Below are 25,000 nucleotides of genomic sequence, written 5' to 3'. Positions count from 1 at the left end.
GACATTATTAATAGCAATCAACATAGCTTGCGATCGAAGGAAAAAGACGAATCATATGTTAATATCATAGCATAACCGCTTACTCTCAAGCCTGCTGATTTCTGCTTTCTAAAAATATAAAAAAAGTAGGCAAAGATAATGAAAAAAATAAAATACACACACGTGTATGTACGTATATATGTATATATATATGTGTGTGTGTGTGTGTGTGTGTGTGTAAAGGAAAAGAAATTAAACTTAACAAAAGAAAAAAAAAATCCGATTCAACGAGAACGCTTACGAGAAAAAAACCGCACGTAAAAGCATTTTCAAAAGCACTCGATTTATTTTCGAGGAGTCCTGAGAATGAAGAAGGATCGAGAGGGTCCTACAATACTTCAAACAACTTTCTAAAGAGAAAGATTAACGATCGGTAACTCTCTCCTCTTCTTTCTCTCTCTTTCTCTCTCTCTCTTCCTTATCTATCTATCTATCTATCTATCTATCTATCTATCTATCTATCTATCTCTTATCTTGCCTTTTGAGCCGATCTTTCTTCACGACTACAAAGAAAAATTGTTTCGCATTTTATCGCTAAATAGATTTATTTATTTCACAAAAATTCGCCTGTTTTCCAATTGATAGCAAAATAACGATCGATTGTAATATTTATTCGAATTGAATAGACTAACCATTCGCGAAATAAAAATATCCCTTCGTTGCTGACACAGCAGCCACCACCGACCTCTTGATTACATTACCACCTCAAAAATCGAGAGTGAGGAGTTATCTAACGAAGCTTCTAACGTACAAGTTTGCGAAACTTTCTATCCATGAAATGGAAATTAATGGAAGCGTAACAAAAGCTTCGAGTTTTGATCGCGCTTGGAGAATAAAATAAAAAATAAACAAATAATAATAATAATAATAATAATAATAATAACAACAACAACAACCACAACATAATAATAATAATAATAATAATAATAATAATAATAATAATAATAATAATAATAATAATAATAATAATAATAATAATAATAACAACAACAACAACCACAACATAATAATAATAATAATAATAATAATAATAATAATAATAATAATAATAATAATGAATATAAAATAAAAAAAATGAAAACAAAAGCTCGAACATTCGATTGGCTAGGACGAGGAAGTGGAGGATCCATGTCAGGCACGCGTCCATTCGGACAACCGCTGGTGTTGATGACCCAGGAGTCACCACCTTCGACCTCATCGTCGAGGTCACCGGAGACGTCGCTTATGCGCAGAGAGCTGAGCGTCAACAGGAGACGATGACCTCCGATCGAACTACATACGTACTTACACATACCTTCTTTCACTCTCTCCCCCCCCCCTCTCTCTCTCTCTCACTCACTCACCCTCTTTTTCTTTTTTACTTAAAGAAAGAGAGTATACATATCGGTCCTCGATTTTACTTCACACCAAAGTATGCCAGTGCAATTTTTAAAAGAAACAGAGATAGACGGATCAAACGATGACAACGTTTACATCTCTCACGATGTCAGTTCTCCTTTTTTTCTTTTTCTTTTCTTTTTTTTCTCAAAATAATTTCATCGATCCGTGTTCACTACCCTTACTATATAATTATCTTCATATCTTTCCTATCGGGAAAAGAAAAAAAGAAGTAACCTACGAAGAAGACAGTTTTCGACTATATTATTGTACATGAAGCTGAGAGTGAAAAATTAAATAAAAAGGAAATAGACGAAAGAGATGAGGATTAAAAAAAAAAAAAAAAAGAAAATAATGTGTTTTAAATACGAAAGCATAATCTCTTCGTTCTTCGACACAGAAATCGCGTTCTAACGATTTTAAGAATAATCATTAATGATTGTAGTAATAAAATAATAATAATATTAATAATAAAAATAATAATAATAATAATAATAATAATAATAATAATAACAAAAATAACAACAACAATAATAATAATAATAGTAATAATTTTAGCGATAGACGTCTCTTGGATGAAGAATCGCTGGATCGATTCGATTCCGACAAAGAGAAAGAAAAAAATAAGATTAAAAAAGAAAAAAAAAACAAATAAAATGAATAAAAGTGATCTCTATTTGTCCTTTTCCTTTCTTTCTCATTTTTATCTTTTTTTTTTGTTTTCGTTTTTTCTTCTTCCCCCTGCGTTAGGAATGTTTGTAAAACAACAAATAATATATTGCTTGGATCGAGAGAGAAAAGAAAAAAAAATAAATAGAAAAAATGTGTGGATATAAAAATCTTTTTAATTTTTTATGGAAATAATAAATATAATGAAAGAAGTAAAAGTCCAACAGCGATACATACACGCGCATATACACACACTTACGCGTATTAAACAATATGATGAATATACGACAGAAAAAACCAATTGGTTGATATTCTCTTTCTCTCTCTCTCTCTTTCTCTCTTTCTCTTTTTCCTCTCGTTGTCATCGTCGTTGTCATCGAGGATCCGACACTTGACCCCGACAACGAGATCGATAATAATCCATATACACTGGCGTATAGTTATATCTTTTGTCGTGTTCGAGCTGACATAGCGCATAAACGCGCCCTTTGTTGAATGTCCGAACTCTATCTCTATCTCTCTTTATCGGGAGAGGAACGTTAATTGGTTACGTCATGTTAGAAACGTTTAAAGCTGCCATTCTACGAACGAGATCCCCTTTTTTTTAATCTTATAATACGCGATTTCCATTTTATACCCTGCAATGATCGATAACGTACGATTGCGAGAACGCAAATAATTAACACTACTTGGATTTACGAAATAAAATGAAAAGAGAGATATAAAAAGAAGCAAATAAATTTTACATAAAAAAATTATACTGTCATTTTTAAATATACAAAAAAAATTAAGTTTCGAATAAAAGGAGAGAGGAGTAAAGATAATCGTGTCGATCGAAATAACAAATTCGGAGTAAAAAAATTCGCATCAGTTTAAATGTACATATGTACGTCGATTTCTTTAAAAAAAACTTTGATAGACGATTAATAGCCAAATGATTTGTCTCTATTTTTAATTTTTTTTTTATTTCTTTCTTTTATTTATTTATTTATTTATTTATTTTTTATTTCTTCTCTCCTTTTCTTTTGCATATTTTCGATCTCGTCGCGCTTTCTTCCCCTCACTTCGTTTCTCTCTTTCTTTTAATTCTTTTTATTTTTTTCTTTTTTTTTATTTTCTTCGTCCTAACCCGTCCAATTTCCGAAGCCTATGCTATTCCCAACAAAGTTTCAACTCTCGATAGAAACGATGTAAGCGACTGGAAATAAGCGGGTCTGAACTATTTCCCAACGGATCAAGCAACCCAAATCCATTTGTCTATCCTTCGGCATAAAACCTATGCTTCTAATCCTCTTGACGCTACCACCCTCTTCACCCCATCCCAATCCTCCCCATTCACCTAATGTCCCCCGTTTTCCACCTAGTAACTCCCAACACTTTCCAGCGACAACATACGTATTAAATTCGATTTCATGAAAATCCCATTTCACGACTGCAAAGTCGTGCGACGTTAAACCAAAAGGAGAAATAATAAAAAAAAAGATAAAATAAAAAATAAAAAAGAATAAAATGAAATAAAATAAAAGCAGAAATAGTATCACGCGACGTTTCGAATTTTATATTGATTATCTCGATGGTGTCGTTGATCGTTATGAGATAATTAAAAATTGTAAAGAAGACAAAAAATCAATAACAATTGATCGACAAGTCGAAGACAAATTGATTTTATTATAAAGAACGAATATTCTCGAAATACGTATCATCAAACTCGATTATGTCGAGACTCTCTGAAATCTTTTTAAATTTCCTGAAATTATTCATCCATACAGCTGAAGATATTCTCAAGAATCCTGAAAAAGCGATTCTGTGAAAGCATTAAATGAGTTAACACGATGGCTAATTGTTTTCCTGGTTATCCTGAAGGTATCGTTAATCGAATAACTAGAGAGGATTGCCAAGTTTCTCTCATATCGAGTCTCCAAATTAATTAAAGCGTTTAAACTTTCGTCGAGGAACCGAAGCTTCACTCATTAGCAAACAGTCTATAATATGTACTTACGTACGCTACTCAAATGATCCTATTGAACGAACATAGGCTATTATCATTTGTTCGTACTAAAATTAAATAGTAAATACGAATCCATTGTCCTACATTTTCACCCCTGACCGCTACCACCACCACCACACCACACCACTACCGCCACTACTACACGAGAGTTAATTATAAATGCATATAACGAAGCCCATCAAACTTGTTTCTTTTCGAGAGAGCTTTTTTTCTACTTCGTTTTTAAATTTGGAATTTCTTCAATTTTTTATCGGACTGAAATATTCATTATATAATGGACGATAAAAATCCATCATTGCTTTTTATTGATTTTTTCGAACGTCGATGAAAATATTAATAGAATTAGAATGCGAAGGTAGTATTACGTGTGCACGTAACGAGTTATCGATATGAATCGATCGTATATGTTTTACCTGAGCTATCGGATATATGTGTGTGTGTTGTGCGTGTGCGTGTGTGTAAATATTGTAAATAAAATGGAATTATCCTTTATCTATGTAAAAAAAAAAAAAAAAGAAACGAAAACGTCACAACCACCCTTTTTCACTATCTTTCACTATTTCTCTAACTCAGAGTCGTGTCCCGTTAAAAGATACTATCGATCTCTTTTTCTTCATATCTACAAATTGCTATTTGTTCGTTTGTACATACGAGAGTGTAGAAAGAAAAAAAAAAAAGGAAAAAAAAAAGATTAGAAAAAATTCGACGTAGTGGTAGAGACTAGCAATTTTTGTTCTTCTTTTTTTGTTTTTCATTCTCTCTTCTTTTCTGATTTCGTCGCTGACGTTCAAAGCGAGTTCGATAGAAAAAAAAAAAAAGAGAAAAAAAGAGAAAAAAAGAAAAAGAACATTGATTGATATAGTACGGAACGTCAACGTCGATAAAGTGATTAAACTTCGTTTAATGAAAAAGTAAGCTAATTTTACCATGACCGATAATCACGAAACGTAAAGCACCACATAGCCCGCAACGTAGACGCGAACGATTGAATCTGAGAATGAAGAGTCTCAGTTTGGATTCACCGGAAGGAACGGCGCACGTACGTCATCGTCCAAGAGATTACTATGCTTCCGGTCAAAGAGAATCAACACCGCCAAGGCACTCCGATAGTGGCAGTATCAATAGATTATGTGAGTAGAAAACAAAGCAAAAGAATTAATACCGATATCCTTTAAAAAAATCTCTTCAGAATACGAAACGTTTCCTCTCGTCACGTGGTACGTACGCGCAGACAGAGATTTACCGATCTTCGCAGCTCCGTGCAGTCCAGGACAAGGTCACGCAATGCACAAGCACATAAGGAGCGCCATAAGGACGTCCAGCGTCGAATTACCGGACGAGAATGACAAGTGTTATTCATCGGCCAGTACATCACCGTGTCCCTCGCCGCATCCCAACAATCAGAATCACATGAATCCATCTGGGAAACGAGTACTTCCTCCGAACAATCTTTACGTGGTCCTTTACAATTTCGAGGCACGTCATCGCGACGAACTGGACTTGAAGTAAGTATTTCATGTCCCACCGTTTACATCGTCTATACCTGCAAATATGATTAGATTGGAACTCGTGCCAGGATTATTGTTTCGTTCATAGTGATTCAATATTTTCTGCGGTGTATTTTTTTAGTCGTCGATATGATTTTAAAGAGGGAGAAAAAAGGGGAAGGAAGAGGAGGAAGAAAAAAAAAAGAAAAGCAACACTTAACGTTTGATTTCTAGGCCCGGTTACAAGGTCACGGTCATCGATAAATCCGAGAAGGATTGGTGGAAGGGTAAATGTCTTGGCGGTCGTGCAGGATACTTTCCCAGTGCCTACGTGATGCGCGTTGAGTCCGGCCAAAAGACTTTACAGGTCACTCGCAACCTGCAACTGACGGATCAGATTACTTTGCTTAGAGATCAGGTAAAAAGGGGAGGGAGAGGTACGATTGAACGATTAATGATCTATGATATATATATTTTTTTTCATTTAGATAGATTACGTATACGCCAACAACATCAAACACTATCGACAGAACCTTTATTAATTTATTATCATGCTGTTATATGCTTGCCCACAGATCGTCATCCAAGTTGGTGAAGAAGTGGATGGGGTAGCTATGGTGAGATTCGCGGCGGACGTAAGATCGGCTGAACATATCGGTAAAGAGGGTGACGTGTTATACAACGAAACCCTCTGTCCTTTGATGTACCTACAAGAGGTGTGACAGCAGCCTTATCAAGGCACTCGCTTGAACATGACGAGCGAACTACAGCACTGCGTTAATCTCCGCAATCATTTTGCTAATCCGATGCGTCGAAGCGTCGTCGAAAAGTATTACGACTGTCTCCAGTGTGCCGAGCAATGTCGTCACACCGTTACCAATAATAATAACAATATTAATAATAATAGTAATATTAATAATAATAATAGTAGTAACAATAATAATAAAAATAATGCCAAGAGTAGTAACAATAATAATAATAATAGTAATAGTAATAACAGTAGTAATAACAAAGGTAACAATACAAAGAGTATGATCAATGGTAACAACAAGGAACGTCTAGGTTCGAAGCTAGATACCTGTTCTATCAAGAGCAAGGATTCTAACAGAATGTTAACGCCTTACAATGACTCGACGAGACGTTACAATGCTCGTAGCAACGACCAACTGATGAAATATCTGTCAAAGAATCATCAGATTCACTTGACACCAGCTAGGAAAAGATCGTCTCTCGCTCGGCCGGTTCGCGTTCACGATTCTTTCGTTCAACCAAAGAAACTTATCGCCAGTGGTTACACCGTCCAACATAATCCTCAATATCAACAGTTTTATCAGAAACAGGAACTACAAAATCAGCAACAACAACAACAACAACAACAACAACGGCAACAACAACAACAACAGCAGCAACAACGACATCATCAAGAACTTGTTCAGCAGCGTCAAGGCACGTCTAATGTATCCGATTACGCATTCGAAGATGAGGAACACGTCGAGGAGGAGATAACATGGCCGATTCGATTTAGACTCGAACAAATGCTCGAACTTACCCTACCTCAGGCGAAGAAACGTAAAAAGAAGAAGAAAAAGAAAACTACTACGATGATGCTACTGAAGCAGGAACAAAATAGCAGACACGGTTTCAAGGACACCGAGAGATTACTCAAGGTGCTCAGCATTAACAACGTGGACCAAGATAATAGGTACAACGTTAAACGGTGTTCCATCATGTAAAAAACATTTTGTGGAACATACCGTTCTTTATTTATTATCGTTATCATTATACAGATATATATATATATATATATATATATATATATATATATATATATATATATCTGTATGATTATATCATATATCGCATCTTGATCGAAATTCGACGAATCTTTATGATCCTTTTCACAGCATCATGTACCTTAATAATTTTTTTTTTTTTTTCTTATCGATCACATTCTCACAGAGAACATTGAGATTTCGTTGTTGTAATTATCTTCGAAGCTGATTCGTTAACTCATCGGCCTAGAAATACGCCATTACATACATACATACATACATACATACATACATACACACATATAGACATACGTTGATATGTAGTATCGCGGATTACATATACATATACCCTTGCCTATTTATACTTTCGTGTTTTATTTTAATGAATATCGAGGCATTTTGTTCTAACGTTCCGTAAAACTCTCGATAAAAATATAAAAATGTGAAAATTAGATCACATTAATATACGAGCATTTATGTAATTTTTCCTTTTCTTCTCTATTCGATAATTATTTCTTATATATACATATATATATATATATATCTGAGATCATAGCTTTATTTTAGTTTTTCATTTCCTCAAACTTGATAAGATTATTCGCATCGAGAGAAAAAGAGAAATCCATAATTCTCTAATCGTCGTTGTTTAATGGATGCTTTCATCGTAACCTCGCCGAATATAATATTCTGATCCTGTTATAGAAATCTAACTCTTTCTCTTTACTTTCTCTTTCTTACTCTCTCTTTTTCTATTTTATTCTCAAATCCTTTAATCTTAACAAGGAGAAATAAAAAAAAAAAAGAAAAAAATGAGAGAGAGAGAGAAAGAGAGAGAAAGAGAAAGAAAATAAGAATTCTATTAGATTTAAGAAAGATATGAGATGATCTATCGTTTTATCGTAAGTTTTAGCGATATTCATATGAGATATATGTATATATATATATACATATATACATATATAGACATATATACACATCTATATATACAGTGTAGGCCAAAAGTTCTTAAACGATATAAAAAATCTATTAGATCTTTTCCAAAATCTTTTAAACTAATTTTTCGTTCAGATTGTAAAACTAAGAACTCTTTTGGTTCACCCTGTATATATACCATATAGATATATAATATACACATAAACATAGGAAACACGCAAAAATCATATACATAGTCAAAAACATATACATAAATACATATATACATGTGATATATGTATATATATATAAAATGTATATATATATATGTATATCTAAGAGTGTCCTTCCCACATTAAAGCTCTGTATCGAATTATTGCACCGTTCAACAGAAATATTGCAACGTAGATCGGATCAATTGCATATGATAGTTGTTAAATAAAATATTTATTCGCAAAAAGTGTTCGAATAAATGTTCAAGAAATTTTTGTGCATGAATTTTATATTTTTTCGTTGTTAACTAATTGATTGCAATCATTTTGTGTCACATGACCTATCAAAAGCAAATTTTTCGATTAATGTTGCATAAAGAAGAAAAAAAGAATAAACAAAAACAACACGTTAACGGTGCTAAATACCTGTATCATAGAGAAATAAGCTGTTTTAAAATTACATACCACGCCCAGTATTTTCTAAGTATTATAATTGAAAGAGAAAAAATATATATATATATATATATATATATATATATATATATAGTATATACATACATATATACATACATATACACGCATATGCAGGGAAGAAGTAATCACGTTAATGTGACCACTACTAACTACCACTACCGATAATTACTAGTAGAATAAATAAATAAATAAATAAATCAATCAATCAATCAAAGAAGAGTAAAATTAATTGATATCCGTAAATACTTAAATGTTGAAAGAAAAAGAAAAAGAAAAAGAGAAAAAAAAGAAAATTAAAATAAAGTTTGAAATAGACGAAAAGAAAAGAAAAAAAAATGGCCGACTTAATGGATATAGTGTGTACTACGTGTAATCTCTCATCGTTTACCATCGTACGTCATCACAAACACGTTTGATATAATTAACCAGTCTGATTCATTTACATATGCGAGATCTTTGGTAAACATCCCAAAGCAAAAAATGTTTATTCAAATAGACTGCACGAAATATATTATTCATACATATACGTATAAATATATGTATATGTATATACATACATGCATACATGTATCAAAGATTTACCTTTATTTAATACCTTCCCGCAATTCATTAACCCATTCGAACGATCAAATGGAAATAGATAGAGTACGAATAAATAACAATTCAGATCTACGATCAACATATTTATTTATCTTCCTTTTTTCTGTCTTGTTGAATTAAAACACATCGAACGAAGGAACTAAAACGATCTCAGGAAAAATGATCTATCAAGAGATTGAATAAAAAAATGAATCGGAGGATAGGAGAAGAAATACAAAAGCGTACCGACGGATATGGATAATAGGACATTATCATAAAACTTTTGATTATCGAAAAGTAGTGACAAAAAGAATACTAAAACAATTAATTAAAATATCTCGATAAGGATCGTTCGCTTAAGCTTCAATAATAAAACAGTCTCCAATCTCTCTCGAACGTTGATAGATCTAGAGCTTGTATTTGGCACCACGAATGATCGGATATTTATCACCGTTGCAAACACCACGGAAATCATCCAACGAAAGATCAAATATCGCAACACCACCGAGTCCTTTAGCCTTCACGTAACTAGCTTTGTTACCAGCCGTATCGGTGTCCTCGAAACCAACCCAAAGACCTTCTGCTCCGGTATCGCCGTTGTACGGTTCGTATGCATAGCTACCATATTTTTTCGAAGGATCGTTTACCCTTCTTAAACGTCCCAAATTGGTCTCGGTCAATTTCGTGCAAACTTCGGCGTAAGACAATAATCCTGGAATACCGGAATGTGGTCCTGGCTCACCTGGACCTTCCGCTACGATCGGTGGTACACCAGAAATTTGACTCTCAGAAGTTAGCTTCCATGTTCTTGCATACGTTGGTATACCTACGACTATCTTAGAACCTGGTGTACCATTCACGAGCCAATACCTTAACATTCGTGATAACGCAGATTATATATTCGTTACGGATCTAACGATCTAACAAAAAAAAGTTTCAATCAAATTCTTTACCTAACCGACGAATCGATATTATCCTGTGGTTCACGTCCATAACTCTCGTACACTGGAGCAGGATAATCGGCTTCCTTCGGATTACGTTCTGGTGTTTTTTGATCGAACGTCATCAGATGTATAGCATCGAGATTCGGTGATAACAATCGTGCCTCGTAATAAACTATTAAGAAAAAATTCATCGACTGAATGATAATCGTTCGCTGTTATCGCATACTTATTAAATACGTCATCTCGTATTCTTCCATAATTGATTACTACGCAGATTCACGAGCAGAATTACAAGACTAATTACGATCGAGTTGATGAAAAATTAAAAAAAAAAAAAATATGACGGAAAAAAAAACACGTACCACTAGCATTAATATGAGGAAGGACGGTTAACGTAAGAGCTTTTCCTTTTGGTCTCAAGTGTGTCTTCAAATCACGAACCAAAATGGTAAAACCATCGCGATGTTCCTGTTCCTTATCGTCCTTGAATTTTCCATAACCGAATGTCTTCTTGATTCCATGCCAAAGCGAACCCCAAGTACCACGATTTTTCTTTACTTTCACTGGTGGAAATTGCCAAGCTAGATCGATACCGTCGAAGTCATGATCGTTCAATATACGGTTCACAGAGTTGATGAACTTTGATCTTGCCTCTGAGGTTTCGGTCTATCGAGAAAAACGAAATACATAGATAAGAGATACTCATTATTTCTTACTACGGTAAAACTATTCTCTCGTAATGATTCATTTTAAATTATACAAGCTTCTTCATAACGTCGTTACTCATTATAAAAATTATAGATCGATTATAGATCATTCTATGTATATTTTTTTCTTCCTCTTTTCTGTTTTTTTCTTTGTTCATCTTTTTTCAAAATCATTTAATCAATCCTTTCCTATTTCTAAACGATAACTATTTATTCGATAGAATGAAATAAAATAAAATAAAATAAAATGAAAAGTAAACAAGATCAACGATTATCTTACCAATGTAAGATATTTGTGTGTCTCCTCGTAAGGATCGGCATTTCCACCGATTCCAAGATAAACTTTAAGATCTGGAAAAGATTTCTTCAACTGTGTGCTCAGTCTGTAATATGCGTAGCCAGCACCAGTGTCCAGATTTGGATTCAATGAAACAATTTCGAATGTATCGGGATTAATACCAGCAAAACCGTATATTAAATGCGTACAGAGCGATAACGCAGGCCTAACATCCTCGAGTTGGAATTTTCCAGGACCTTGAAATATCACAGAACGAAAGATTTCAATATTAAATTACAATGTTTGTTTCTCTCGTGTCATTCTTTTCATGTCGTGGACGAACAGATATAAACACAAAGAGAGACAGAGAAAGAAAGAGTGACGTCACGACAGAGAAAGTGCCTTTCACGGATATCATATGTCGTTTCTTCTCATCTTAATAAATTATTATTATTAATACATTAATATAACTACATTTTTCTAAATTGTTTGATTGGCGTGCAACATATATTAATCGAAGTTAAAAATATTTTCTAAATAATTTTCTAAAAAGCACGCGAACGAATTTTATAAAATTATACATACCAAAAATCATTCCTATTATTCGTATGATAAATATTTCCGAATTTATGAAAATGTATAATTTCGATATTTACCTTGTCTTTCAAACGATGTAACATTCCAATAACACACGACCTTGTTATGTTCGTGAGTGTCGACGGCAAGTGACGCCTCGAAAATGAGCACGGCCAGAGCCGCGAAAATGAACACCTTCATGTCTTTTGTTCTAAAAAAGAGAAAGGAAAAAGAACAAAAAGAAAATTAGGGAAAATCGGAAAATTCGGAAATTACGGATAATTCGTCGTAAAAAGAAAGAAAAAAAAAAAGAAAATATCAATGATGTTAAATTAATCGAGAAACTATGATCTTTTTGACGAGGTTTACGAAAGAAAAAAGAAAATATAGAAAGAAATAAGAAAAAGAATTTTAAAAAATATATATATATAAATATCGCGTTTAAACGATCTTACCTCTGACGACGAAGGATTCAGACTGTCCGATCGGAGCAACTAACCGAGGACTTTGTTATGTTCGTACGATCTTTGAGATTTGGAGTGGGGGAGAGCAATGATATTACGTCAACCTTCCTTACAATCTCTCGTAGCGCACGAGCACCGCTCTCTTTTTCACATATGTTAACAAAACTGTATTAGAGTTGGTAAATAAATACGTACTACGTATCTACGTATATGTGCGTGAAGGAGATACGCCAAGGTCAAAGGTCCTCGAGGTGTCGAGAAGAATCGAGACGAACGAATTTCTAAAGAAAGAAAAAGAGAGAGAGAGAGAGAGAGACAGAGAGAAAAAATTATGAGTGCAACCTTCGAACACACACAGAATTTTTAATCTCTAATTTGGAAATTATATTGTTGTCTGTATAATTCGTTTAAAGAGAGAGAAAAAAAAAGAAAAATTCCCCTTCAACATTTTCCTCCTTCGATCTTCGTGATCCGTATAATACGAACGTATAATATTCCTCCATCGAATTAAATCTAACTTTAACTTAACTTTTTATTTTTATTTCTTCTTCCTTCTTCTTCTTCTTCTCCGTATAGAAAGATTACGCGAACAGCATATTGCACTTACTTACACGTTCTAAACGACGAGTAGACGAGGAGAGACTTCTAACTAGATAATTGAAGGTAACCATCCCAATATGCTATCAAGATGAACGATGAGATCATTCAGATCTTTTCTAAAATTATTCGTCCTGAATGTTGTTTCATTCATACGAAATTTAACGTTTGAAATATAACATTTAAGAAAGATTAATTATTGACGAAACGTGTACACGTGCGTTTAGAGTCAATTTTTGCGTTAATGTTGCGGTAATGTTGTGCTAGAGAATATGGTTCAATTACGATAACCCGAACGATAGATCAAAACTTTCTCTCCCTCTCCCTCTCTCTCTCTCTCTCTTTCTATCAAGTGTTCATCTATTCCATCGAAACACTTGATATTCCTTATAACTACTTATCTTAAATAAACACAACCTTATTATTTTATTGCAGATAACGTGTTCAATCAAATTTCCTCGAACTTTGTGAATATATCTCAACGACTTCTTTTTTATACCTTTCAGATTCTTTTTGTCTTCGTTTATTAAAGAAATTAAATTTTGCTCGGTCTTTAGAGTTTCGATTATTTTCGAAGAAAATAAAAAAAAAGAAAGAGAAGAAGAAATGGGAGAAAAGAAAGAGATAGAAAAAAATCAAATCAAAAGTAAAAAAGGAACTCGATTATTAGCACTATTTCTATGATCGTTAACTATCGAATGAGGTCAAATTCGAGTCGTTATTGTCAGACATAATCGAATTAACTTAAACAGAAACGTGCCGATAATTATCTCATAAATTTATGAACTTCAGGTCGTCGAGCGTGTAATATTTAAACAATGACGCTTGTCGTCATGCAAATTAGATTCTAAGAACGGTACGAATATACCGTAATATATTCTCTCGAATAGCTTATATAATAGAGATCTCAGCAATGAGTCAGAGTCTCGCGAACAAACAGATCTCGTATTGAAAATGTCTCTCGATCTATTCTGCGTGACGATAAATTAGTAATAAGAAAATATACATAATGAAAATAATAAATAAACAATGCGATAAGTATTATCAATATTTCGATAAAAACTTTGATTCTTTTTTATCGTTTCCTAAATACATATACATATGTATGTATAGAAGAGTCGTAAATAATATCGTACTCTATCACGTATCTTGTTAATTCGAAATTCAAGGAAGAAATATATATTCCGCATAAATGTAAGAATGTATTTCGATTACGTGGAAATAGTGCATTATTTTTGACGACGCGATGATTTGGAAAAATATCGATGACTTCATGATAACGTGCTTCTACGCGACAACTTTGCATGTACATATGTTTATACGTATATATATATATATATATTTTTTTTTCTTTTCTTTTTCTTTTTTTATTTCAATGAAATAATTCAAGTGAAAATAATCAGGGAAAATGGCCGAGAGATGTTGCGGAAGAGAAAAATGAAAAATAAAATTTGTTGGAAATAAAAATATGCAAACAGATCTTTTTAATGACCTCATCGACGTCATTCTCGATCTTATTCGTCTAAATCGTGCAACATAGATCAGAAAAACTTGCTGCACCATTTGTCGAAATCTTTGATATTTTTTTTTTTTTTTGAAGGACGAATGTAAAGCTTAAATTTTTGTTTTCTTTTTTTTTTTTATTACGAAAAGAAATAAAAAAAAATTAATAATAATTATTATTATTATTATAACAAAAAACATATATGTATGTATATATGTATGTATGTATATATATACATTCGTACAGTGTCTCTCCTGCATTAAATTCTACGATTATATAACAAATTGCTCTTTCATTATAATAAACTCCTTAAAATAATTCATTTAACATTCGTTCGATCCATCCTTCTATCTCACTCACTCTCGTGTTAAGTCCTTTCGATCGTTCAAAAGTAAAAATTGTGATTGTTCAAAAATATAAAATATAAATACGATATTATATAATATATAATACGAGCAATACGAGTCGACGATCGCACGACTCCTTACTTTCTTTTTTCGATTTTACTTTTATAATTTTTCTTTCATATTATAACAATACACACACACACATACACACACACACACACACACACACACACACACACACACACACACACACATGCATGTATGTATTACTTGTCAAGAAGTGTGCATCGAATGTCGATTATACTAAGTAATAAGTGCATTTAAGTCACCGATGATCTACGTAGGCGAAAAAACGAACGTTTCTCGTTCGCGAAGATTAATATACATATTATTCAAGATTAGAACCTTTTACGAGATACAGAGAGTCGCCATTTCTCTGTACATCTGTGTGACTTTTATATTTATATATAATATATATTTTTTTTTCTGTTAATTATTTCTTTTGTATTAATCCTAAAAAAATACAGTCTGTTTCCTCTATCAATCTCGATAATCTCATTTGAAGAAATTTTGCAATCGAATCGTTGTATATATATATGTATATATATAGACGACGTATAAATTTTCTCTTAAAAAAAACGATTCGTTCGCTTCGATACTTCTTTTTTCCTTTCGTAAATATTAAATCGCGGCTGTTATAAAAATGAAAAAAAAAAAAGAGAAGATGCATTGACGAAATATTATGTCGTCACTTTTTGATATTGTAATTCGAAGAAAATTCGGAAGATAAATGGATAATGTTTAAAAAGCGAATAGAAAAATCTAACGAACGATCATTCGAAAAGTTAGGCTATTTGACGATTTTCGAATAGAGCCAAGATCCTTTTACATCTTAACTTCTTTTTTTTTTCTATCAAGAATCATTAACGAACTATTGTTACCCTTCAACTTCATCTTTCGTCGTCGTCATCGTCGTCATCGTAAAGTTGATAATAAAAAAAAAAAAATTCAAAAAAAGAAATAAATAAAAAATATGTAAAAAAAACATATCTCGTACTGTACTGAGGGGTGATTATCATCAAGACGATTAAGGTTACGATTTGTCTCGTAAAAAATTAGCATCGTTCGTCGTTTACATCTCTTCTTTCATATAGTATCCTCTGGATCATCCTCGTCTGAAAAAAAAAAATTAAAAAAATAAAAAAAAAACAAGAAGAAAAAGAAAAAGAAAAAGAAATCGCATAGACCGATTATCCATAAAAAAAAAATCTCTCTCGACTTATTCATTTGTTACCTTCTTCCTCTTCGCCTTCAGCCAAACGCAAATCTTCTACTTTTTGAGCTTGAGGTTCGTACTCAGCACCAACGTATTGTTCCTCACCTGCACCAAATTGTCTGTCAACGATGCTTTCCAATCTGCCGATATACGAAAAAAAAAAATTTTTGTTTGTTAATGCATTACAAGATCTTTTTTCTTTTATAATCTTTAATTACAAAAGTGTCAAAGATAATTACCCAGGCAATCGATCGATCGGATTGGGTTCCTCACCAAATTCTTGTACGCCTGGTTTCACTTTAAACCAATTACCATTTTGTCGTCTACCACCAACAATCTGATCACCGACATGTTTATTCCCAGATAAACTTTTATATGGTGCATCTATGTTATCGTTATCGTTATCGTTATCGTTTACTTCATTCTCCTTTTCTTTACTATTTACTTCCGATATAACTTCCTTCTTTTTCAAAACTATACTCTGAACGGCTTCGTCGTTCTTTCCTAATTTTTCATTGGTTTTCTCCTTCTCCATCTTCTCGGCATTCTGATCCATTATCATTAGAATCGGTAATACACCAGGTGGAATTTTCACCTTCGAAGCGATTTTAGCTGCTTTGTTAGAAGACACGGAATCGATATTGCTGTTGGATTTTGTACTGGTCTCCAATTTCAATGCTGGTATCGTCTTCATCGAGCTCGACGAGACAATCGCCTGAAAAATGTCATCATTCGAGAATTAATACGATCCTGTTGTACAATGTAAACGATCAATTCTATCATTTTACTTCTTTTTCTTTTTTTTTGTTTTCACTCAACCACAAATCGTTTATACGATATATATTCCGGTAAAATTGCATTCATAGATTAACACCTAAATTTTCTTATTAATTAACTTAACTAATCGACTTACCTGCGTAACCTGATAAATTCGTCGACAGTACTCTACACCTCGAGTACAAGATTTTTGAGGTTCCATAAAGTAAGTATATCAATCACTTCTACGAAAGATTACTTTAATCTACCATTCTCTATCGGCACTACAAAAGCGAGCAGTACTAATTAAGAGAAAAAAAAAAAGAAAAAAAAGGAGAGGACGAGAAAACGAAAAATAAAAAAAAATAAAAAAAATAATACAAAATAATAATAATAATAATAATAATAATAATAATAATAATGATGATGATGATGATGATAATAACAATAATAATAATAATAATAATAATAATAATAATAATAATAATAAAGTAAAATATATTCGAAGCATGCAATTTAGAATAAGAGATCTCGAGTGAATTATTAAGAAAGCATCCTTGTCATTTGAACGATCGATCATTCTCCGTATATCATGTTTTACGAACGACAAGAATAACGTTAAATGTGTTACATCGTGTGTTACATGAATTGTTATACTTGTATTAATTTTTTTCCCCTCGAGCAAATTTCTACGCTCTGAAATCGCAAATGATTGTTTCGTTTTCAGTTTTTTTTTCTTTCTTTCTTTCTTTCTTTCTTTTTATTATTATTTTCATATTCGTTAAAAAATTTCACTCTTTTGGAAAAGAAAGAAAAAGGGGGAAGAAAATATCGAAAGCTTGTAAGTACGATTAGGTAAGAAGAGCAGGGGTGCCAGTAAAAATGCGAGCCGATAAAAATAATAACAATTTATTAATGCGGTAAGTAACATAGAAGAGTACAAGGCGTATCGCTGACGATGTGCAAGTCTTATTTTTCTGTTTTTTTTTCCTGCGTTTTCTTTTTTCTTTTTTAATTTTTTTTCTCTCTTTCTCCTTTTTATATATTTTTTTTTCCTTTTTTTTATTTTTTGATAATTTTCTCATGCATACGCAAGATCATCTTTTCTCTCTTCTTCGTCAGAGAAAGAAAAGGATCGATTTCAACGAAAGAAGCGATATATCCTTTACTTACGACCTTTATTCTTCTTTGTTTGTTTTTTTTTTTTTTTCTTTTTCTTTTTCAATCTTAAGATTCAAATAATAGAATATATAATAAAAAACTCTCACGTATATTAATTTATCTTCGTTTCTTCATATTGCATATCGATTTCTTTTTTTTTTTCTTCTCCTTCTTGCATATTGCGTTATTTTCAAACATATTAATTTACGTAATTTAATTACAATAATACTATCGAAGAATAAAGATTCTTCGATTTTCGATTGGAAATCGAAACTTATAAATAAATATATATATATATATGTTTATATATATATACATATACATACATATATATATATTATTAGTAAATAATCTGTAAGTAAATACACCGTATAAAATGACGTTTAAATGCAAATCCGGTAAAGCGTGAATTTCGTCGATTAAAATCGTCACGAAATAAAGATGCGAATATTATTGAATAACGTCGTCGTCAATCGTAGTCTTCGTACAGTCGTAATCTATCTACCATACCCAATTTAAAATCATGCAACTACGTGGCACATAGAAATAAAATTTAAAATGGGGAAGGAAGGAAAAAAAAAAGAGAAAAAAAAAGAAAGAAAAGGAAGAGAGGAAAAATAAAAGATAACCCAAAATAAATATGAAAAAAAGAAAAATTAAAAAAAAATATTTTTTAAATAATAAAAAAAATAAAAATAAAGTAAGAAAACAAAGTAACCCAAAAGTACCCTGCTAGAGAAACTAACAGAAATGCACATATACGATACTGTCAAAAATCCTTCGAGTGCTACGGACGCATATATGCGTCCGAAAAAAAAAATTATCGTACGCATATTTGCGTGAGCCAAATTTTCGTTCAGCTTATATTTCCGAAACGAATAAAGATTATCAATGTTTCAGATGAATAGATATACTTGCGTTATTATATTTATATTGGATATGTGATATGCCATACGCGAAAAAGTACATCAAATAGAGAAAGAGAGAAAGAGAGACAAGTAGAAAGCGAAAGAGAGGGAATTTCAGTCTAAAGATGGCCGCACTCAAAGGATTAAAAACAAGATGTCTCACTCGAAGGCACATTCTCACATATAATGCGACGACCTAGTTACTCATTGACAAGATCCAAGAAGCGAGTCGTCAATATTGTTTCTCTCTTTTTTTCTTTTTCTTTTTTCTGTTTTTCTTTTCTTTTTCCCTTTCGAAAAATATACGTCCAGATCTAATATTCCAGATTTACCATTGTAGACGATTTTTTTCATTTATCCATTCTGTTAATAAACTTGATCCGTTAGCAACGATGATTTCCTCCTTAAAAGGATTCGTCAATTTCCTACTTCCTTCTGTTGCCAAGCATCCACCGCCGCCTCATTATTATCGGGATCTCTAAACTCAGGAAAATTATTTTGTGCATCCGGCCGGGCCAGAGTATCGGTATCGGTATTCGGAGACTTTTCATTTTGAGTTTTATTCTCGAGATCGGTAGGTTCCTTCGAGGATGATTTTTTGGGTGGTGCTAGGACTTGTTTTTGTGGATCCTGAACACCATCAACGTCCGTATTTTTCTTCTCGAGTTCCTCCTCGGCAACATCCTCGGCAGAAGGGAAACCTTCCTCTTTTTTATTTCGTTTATCTCTCAGATCGTAAGGCAACGGTAATAATTTTTGTTGGTCCTCATCTTTAACTTCGTTAGGACCTACCGGTATGATATTATCATCTTCCGGTGCAAACCTTACGTTACTTTGTTCCTGATTCGGCAAAACGTCGTCCTGTTCGTCCTGAATATTCCTCTCGTTCGATAAGGCATCCCCGATCGCGTGATGATTGCGAGGAGCGGGCAGAGGTTCAGAATTCATTTCATCGTCGTTGTTCGGCCGACTTACCTGTACATTTTGTGGTTGTGCCTGTTGACGTTCTTGTTGTGTTGGATCTATCGCCGTATTATCCGGCATGTTTTGTTCTCCTGGCTGCGACTGTTTAGGACTAATCAGACTTGACTCCGATAATGTTGATTTGCACCGTTTCTATAAGTTGACAAAGAATCATCAAATTTTTATCGTATTCACGAATATAATTTCATACAAACATATATATATATATATAGATATATATTGTAATATCCCTATCTCTTTGAACGTATATAAATTAAAAAAATTTTTTAAAACAACTCGTTTAACGTAACGAAGATAAAACGATGATAGAAAGCGAAACTACCTTTTCATTATCCAATTCTCGTTTAAGTTGTATGACCTCCTTTCTCAAATGTTCGATCATACTGTCTGTGTTACCAGTATTCTTCATCAAATCGTTGTACTTTTCCTCCAACTTGGTCTTCTCCGTATCCAATTCCAAATATTTGTTTTTAAAATTTTCCAATGTCCTATCCTTCTCTCCTATCATTTTCTCCTTATCCTCGTTCGTCTGTCTGATACGACTACGAAGATCCTGAAGAGTAGATTCCAACCTGTTCGTTTCCTCCAATACCTGTTTCTCGCGTTTCTTACACTCTTCCTGAAGATCCTGATGCTCGGTTTGAAGTATCTTATAGGTCTGTTGAAGAGAATTGAATCTCTGCATCGCCTCTATACTGTCCTTATCTCTCAAAGATTTCTCTCGGGAGGCCCGTTGCTGCAGTTCCTGTTTCACAGCGGCGTTCGAACTTTTCTCCTCGGCCAAAGACTTTTCCAGTCGTACCTTGTACTCGAATATCACTGAAACATCATTACTCGTTGATATCTTTTGTTGCTTTTCTTTTTTCTTTTCTCTTCTTTTTTCTCTCCTCTAAATATCATCTATTAACCAACAGTCGTTATTCACGATATACTTATGCAAACGTTAACCCAATAAATTAAACATATCGAACTAATTTCGAATCTTTAACGGGCTTATCAAATCGTTGTAAAAATGTATCGTGAAAAGGCGCTTTAATTTATAACAAAATTTTACACTTTACGTACCATCGTAATTTACATTACATAAAAATGTAAAAAGCATACAACGGAAATAAACGTATATGTATATATATATACCTTGAAGTTGTGCAGCAAGTGACTCGTGTTGATGAACGCACTGTATATGAAGATCACGTAGTCTGGCCATCTCTGAGGTGGCGGCGCGGTAAAGGAACACCAATAGTATGATCACCACCCCGCAACCCCCATATACGGCTAGGCGTCCACCTCGACCTCTTCCAAGCCGAGAGCCGCTCATCGCTATAAAAAAAAACAAAAACACATATATAAAAATAAATAAAATAACATAAAATAAAATGAAAATGAAAAACACGAAAAAAGGCAACAAAGGAAATGAATTATTGCAATAAAACGATTATTTGTCTAATGCGACATTAAGCATGAGAACCACTGCTATTTCTCCCTAATGAAGACTCTCCGACGCAGGTGAATATACTTTTAGCGACATAGAGAAAGGGAGAGGGTGAACTCTTGAGCTCGTGGCTACTTAAAACGCGTAAAGAACAAGGTCACTGAGAATTCGTAATACTTATAACCGGTATGCTGCTGTTGGACTCTAACGAAGGACGAACTCGCATCAATTATGGCGCTTTCACCTCTTCCTCTTTTTTTTTTTTTTTTACACAGTAAACTCTCCGTAAAACTCGCCAGCAATTTCGATGCGAGTACGAAAAGATTTTTGGATTTTTTCTATCCCTCTCTCTCTCTCTTTCTCTCTCTCTCTCTTTCTCTCTTTCTGTCTTTTTCCCTTTTTTTCGTTTTCTCTATGAATAAAAGTGTGTGTGTATGCGCGCGCACGTAATTTTCTAAACATTCCGATACCGGAATACATGCGTAAGAATATCGTTAAAAAAATTAAAAAAAAAGAAGTAGCTTCTAAAAATTTCCTTGTTAAATCTGACCAGTAATCGAGGTTAACACATACGCACGTATGTATGTACATAGACGGTTAATGAGCATCGTTGCACTATTCAAAGCTTGCTTTGTTAGCCGACCATTATTTCACAGCATTTCGAAATTTCTCGACCTCATTTCTTTCGCTTCTATTTGAACAATGAACTTTTTCTTTCCTTAATTTTAATTTATATATATATATATGTATGTATACATACACACAAGTTCATTTATATGTATACTCATAGAGATATATATATTATATTTATATATAGAAATATATGTTCATTTATATGTATATCTATTAATATGTAAACCTATAGATATACATATAAATGAACACACATATATATAAATTCCTAAGATATACAATCGATCGATCAATTAGATTACTAAAACTTTAATTACACGTTCTACAAATGATTGTTGTTGCTAAAGGAAGTTGGTTTGAGAATAGTTAATTTTATCTCCCAAAGTTGTTAAGAAATCGACATTTTTGTCGATACTACGATACACGGTCCAACGTCCTCGTGATTTTATTCGCGAAATCGGATATTTCGTATTGCCTGTGGTAAAGGTAGCAGTCTCAAAGAAAGATAGAAGAGAGTAAAAGAGAGAGAGAGAGAGAAGTTGACCTCGTCCGACAAACGACTTAGATTTTATTTTAGCTCTTTACTTTCCTCTTGTCCTTCGCTAAGAGTACACCTTACCTTTGAGAATGCTGTACTCTTCAAGACTATAGATAAGTTAAAAAAAAAAAAGGAGAAATATATAAATTACGTATGTAACGATGTCTTACGACTTGACATTCTAAAAGATTGTCGAAAATAATAAAGGACTTTTTCAAGGACTTCTATAGCTACACCCATAAATTAAGGAAGACGTGACAAATAATTTTTTTCTTTTTCTATACGATTATTTTTAAATTATCCATGAACTTTTCTTCTCTCTCTTTCTCTCTCTCTCTCTCTCTCTCTTCTTCCGCACACCGGTTTATTGAAAATACCTAAGCATTTTATCTTCCATCGAATGGCATACACCAAAATGAAGTATACTTATCGGAGTATTATTCTAATCGCATCATCAGCCAACTGAAATATTACTATCACGAATACTATATTTTTCTTTCCATCATATTTCTTCCATTCAACACATTATAACCGTATATAGATAAATTTTTTAAAACGGTTTCTTCTTTCTTTTTTTCTATCGTTCAATCAATAATTAACAAGTCTCTCGTAAAAAAAAAAAGAAAGACTGATAAAATTGTTTAAAAAAAAAAAATAAAAATAAAAATAAAAAAGAAATCGAAAAAGAAAAATTGAACAAAAAAAAAAGAAAAAGTAGAAAAAGAAATATAAATAAAAAAGATTAAAAAAAAACACAGAAATAAAATGAAAAAATATAAAATAAAATAAAAATAAAATGAAATAAAAAAAAAGAGAGAGAGAGAGAGAGAAAACGAAAGAGTTAACTGTGTCTACAAGGAACGCTCCGTTCACGGGTTCACTGACATTTCCGAGCAGGCGCACTGACTCTTGTTTTCTACATGACATGCGCGCGCGCGCACACGCACACACACAACTGCACAAACACGTAGATGCACGTACAATCGCTATTATCAAGTCGAGAATATTTTTGACAATAATTTAATCGATACCTGATTTCAATTTTATTTATACTTTTTTCATTTTCTTTTTATTTCTCTTTTTTGTTTTCACAGAAAAAAAATATTTGAATATTATCGAAAAATACAAGTACGCGAAAAATACATTATACACACACACGCATTCTCTTAGAATAAAATCGATTATTTAAGAGGATAGAAATTTTTCATAAATATTTTTTTTTTTTCTTCATTTTCTTTTCTTTTCTTTTCTTTTCTTTTCTATCATTATTTGAATTTCTCTATAGGATTCGCGTTTATTTTGCATAAAATTTTTCGCGGGAAATATAAAGTAAATTTACGAACTAGACGATTTAAAAAAGGTTGCAATAAAACGACAAACAATATCGTAGTAGGTCCTCGTTATGGTCACGTATTAATTAACGCGATACAATCGTAAAAAATATTTACCACATTTTCGATAGTCGAGTTACGACTAAGACTTGAATTATTTATTACATTGTTCCTCCCACCCTCTCTCTCTCTCTCTCTCTCTCTCTCTCTCTCTCTCTCTCTCTCTCTCTTTTGTCCAACCCCTCCCACCCCCACTGCCACCGCCCCTTTCACTCACTTACAATTGTACAATTAAAAAAAATTCATTATTTCTTCTTGATAAAAATAAAATGCGATTATTTCTTACACATTTCAGTCGAACGATTAACGTTAATTATCGTCTTTGAAAAATTGGGTCATCGATCGCAACGGACAAACAAATAAAAAAAAAAAAAAGAAAAAAATTGATCTTGACGTGACACCTTGGTCAATATTATTCCTATTGAACATCCTGTCCCATTAAAAATTCTTGACATTTCGCAAAGTAGTTCGTGCGGTTATTCAATAGTTCAATTCTTATTCGCGTGATATAAAATAAACGTTGGTAACACGGAAATACATCCTATATAATTAAACGACAATTAAATCGCTTTCATGGCCATTGTTTGCTTATTATCTATTTTTTTTTTCTTCCTTTTTTTTCTTTCAAAAAAAGAGAAACAGAAAAAAAGAAAAAAAGAGAGAGAGAGAGAGAGGTCGTCTTTTAATTATTTATCAGATATGTTATTTCCTGTGACACTTTGCAAATGATTTGCCTAAGTGTTCCTTTTTCAATTGATTTAATCAAAACGCGGAAGTAAAAATTACGTTTAAAAATAAACTTTTAATTCGATCTACGTTTAATGATAATTACACATATATATGTGTGTATATTTCAAATAGACATTTTCCAAATAAAATGATTCGTATAAAATCGAAAATACGACACGATTATTTCATTTTGCGTTCTAATAAAAATATAACGATCGACGAAAAGGTTAGAAAAATATTATAAACG

At 32.6% G+C, this 25,000-nt stretch overlaps 4 protein-coding genes across 14 annotated transcripts in view; 2 read left to right on the top strand and 2 right to left on the bottom strand.

Moving 5' to 3' along the window:
* LOC127064037 (uncharacterized) overlaps positions 1-6,472 on the top strand; it is a 60,016-nt gene extending 53,544 nt beyond the window's left edge. For 4 of the 5 annotated variants that reach the window (XM_050994532.1, XM_050994531.1, XM_050994535.1 and 1 more), the window contains 4 exons: positions 5,047-5,223; positions 5,325-5,598; positions 5,815-5,998; positions 6,156-6,472. In XM_050994532.1, coding sequence (XP_050850489.1) covers positions 5,047-5,223; positions 5,325-5,598; positions 5,815-5,998; positions 6,156-6,302 — 782 coding nt within the window. In that variant the 3' untranslated portion in view covers positions 6,303-6,472. The remainder of the gene's footprint in view (positions 1-5,046; positions 5,224-5,324; positions 5,599-5,814; positions 5,999-6,155) is intronic. The other variant, XM_050994533.1, reaches the window with a different exon arrangement.
* On the top strand, positions 6,333-8,917 carry LOC127064040 (myb-like protein I). Its single transcript, XM_050994539.1, has one exon. It carries the CDS (start codon positions 6,333-6,335, stop codon positions 7,311-7,313), a length of 981 nt encoding a protein of 326 aa, XP_050850496.1. The 3' UTR covers positions 7,314-8,917.
* Positions 8,918-9,620: 703 nt separating this feature from the next.
* LOC127064039 (chitinase-like protein EN03) lies at positions 9,621-12,636 on the bottom strand. Its single transcript, XM_050994538.1, has 6 exons — positions 12,489-12,636; positions 12,114-12,244; positions 11,461-11,714; positions 10,836-11,139; positions 10,483-10,645; positions 9,621-10,399 (listed from the first exon to the last, which is right to left on the bottom strand). Exons 2-6 carry the CDS (start codon positions 12,232-12,234, stop codon positions 9,937-9,939), a joined length of 1,305 nt encoding a protein of 434 aa, XP_050850495.1. The 5' UTR covers positions 12,235-12,244; positions 12,489-12,636; the 3' UTR covers positions 9,621-9,936.
* LOC127064038 (Golgi integral membrane protein 4-like) overlaps positions 12,489-25,000 on the bottom strand; it is a 13,780-nt gene continuing 1,268 nt past the window's right edge. The window contains exons 2-8 of one of the 7 annotated variants that reach the window (XR_007781570.1): positions 21,168-21,350; positions 20,353-20,849; positions 20,022-20,162; positions 16,461-16,936; positions 16,240-16,361; positions 13,027-16,120; positions 12,489-12,778 (exon numbers count right to left, since the gene is read on the bottom strand). Coding sequence is in view for 1 of the 7 variants with exons in the window: in XM_050994536.1 (XP_050850493.1) it covers positions 16,092-16,120; positions 16,240-16,361; positions 16,461-16,936; positions 20,022-20,162; positions 20,353-20,849; positions 21,168-21,348 (1,446 nt within the window). In the remaining 6 variants the exon portion in view is untranslated. Of the gene's footprint in view, positions 16,121-16,239; positions 16,362-16,460; positions 16,937-20,021; positions 20,163-20,352; positions 20,850-21,167; positions 21,351-25,000 lie in introns of all 7 variants that reach the window. The other 6 variants (XR_007781573.1, XR_007781572.1, XR_007781571.1 and 3 more) reach the window with 6 other exon arrangements.

The sequence above is a fragment of the Vespula vulgaris genome, chromosome 5, assembly GCF_905475345.1.
Source record: "Vespula vulgaris chromosome 5, iyVesVulg1.1, whole genome shotgun sequence".
Classification (NCBI taxonomy): domain Eukaryota; kingdom Metazoa; phylum Arthropoda; class Insecta; order Hymenoptera; family Vespidae; genus Vespula; species Vespula vulgaris.
Note: the sequence above shows the minus strand (reverse complement) of the source record. Positions and strands in the feature narration are given on the sequence as shown.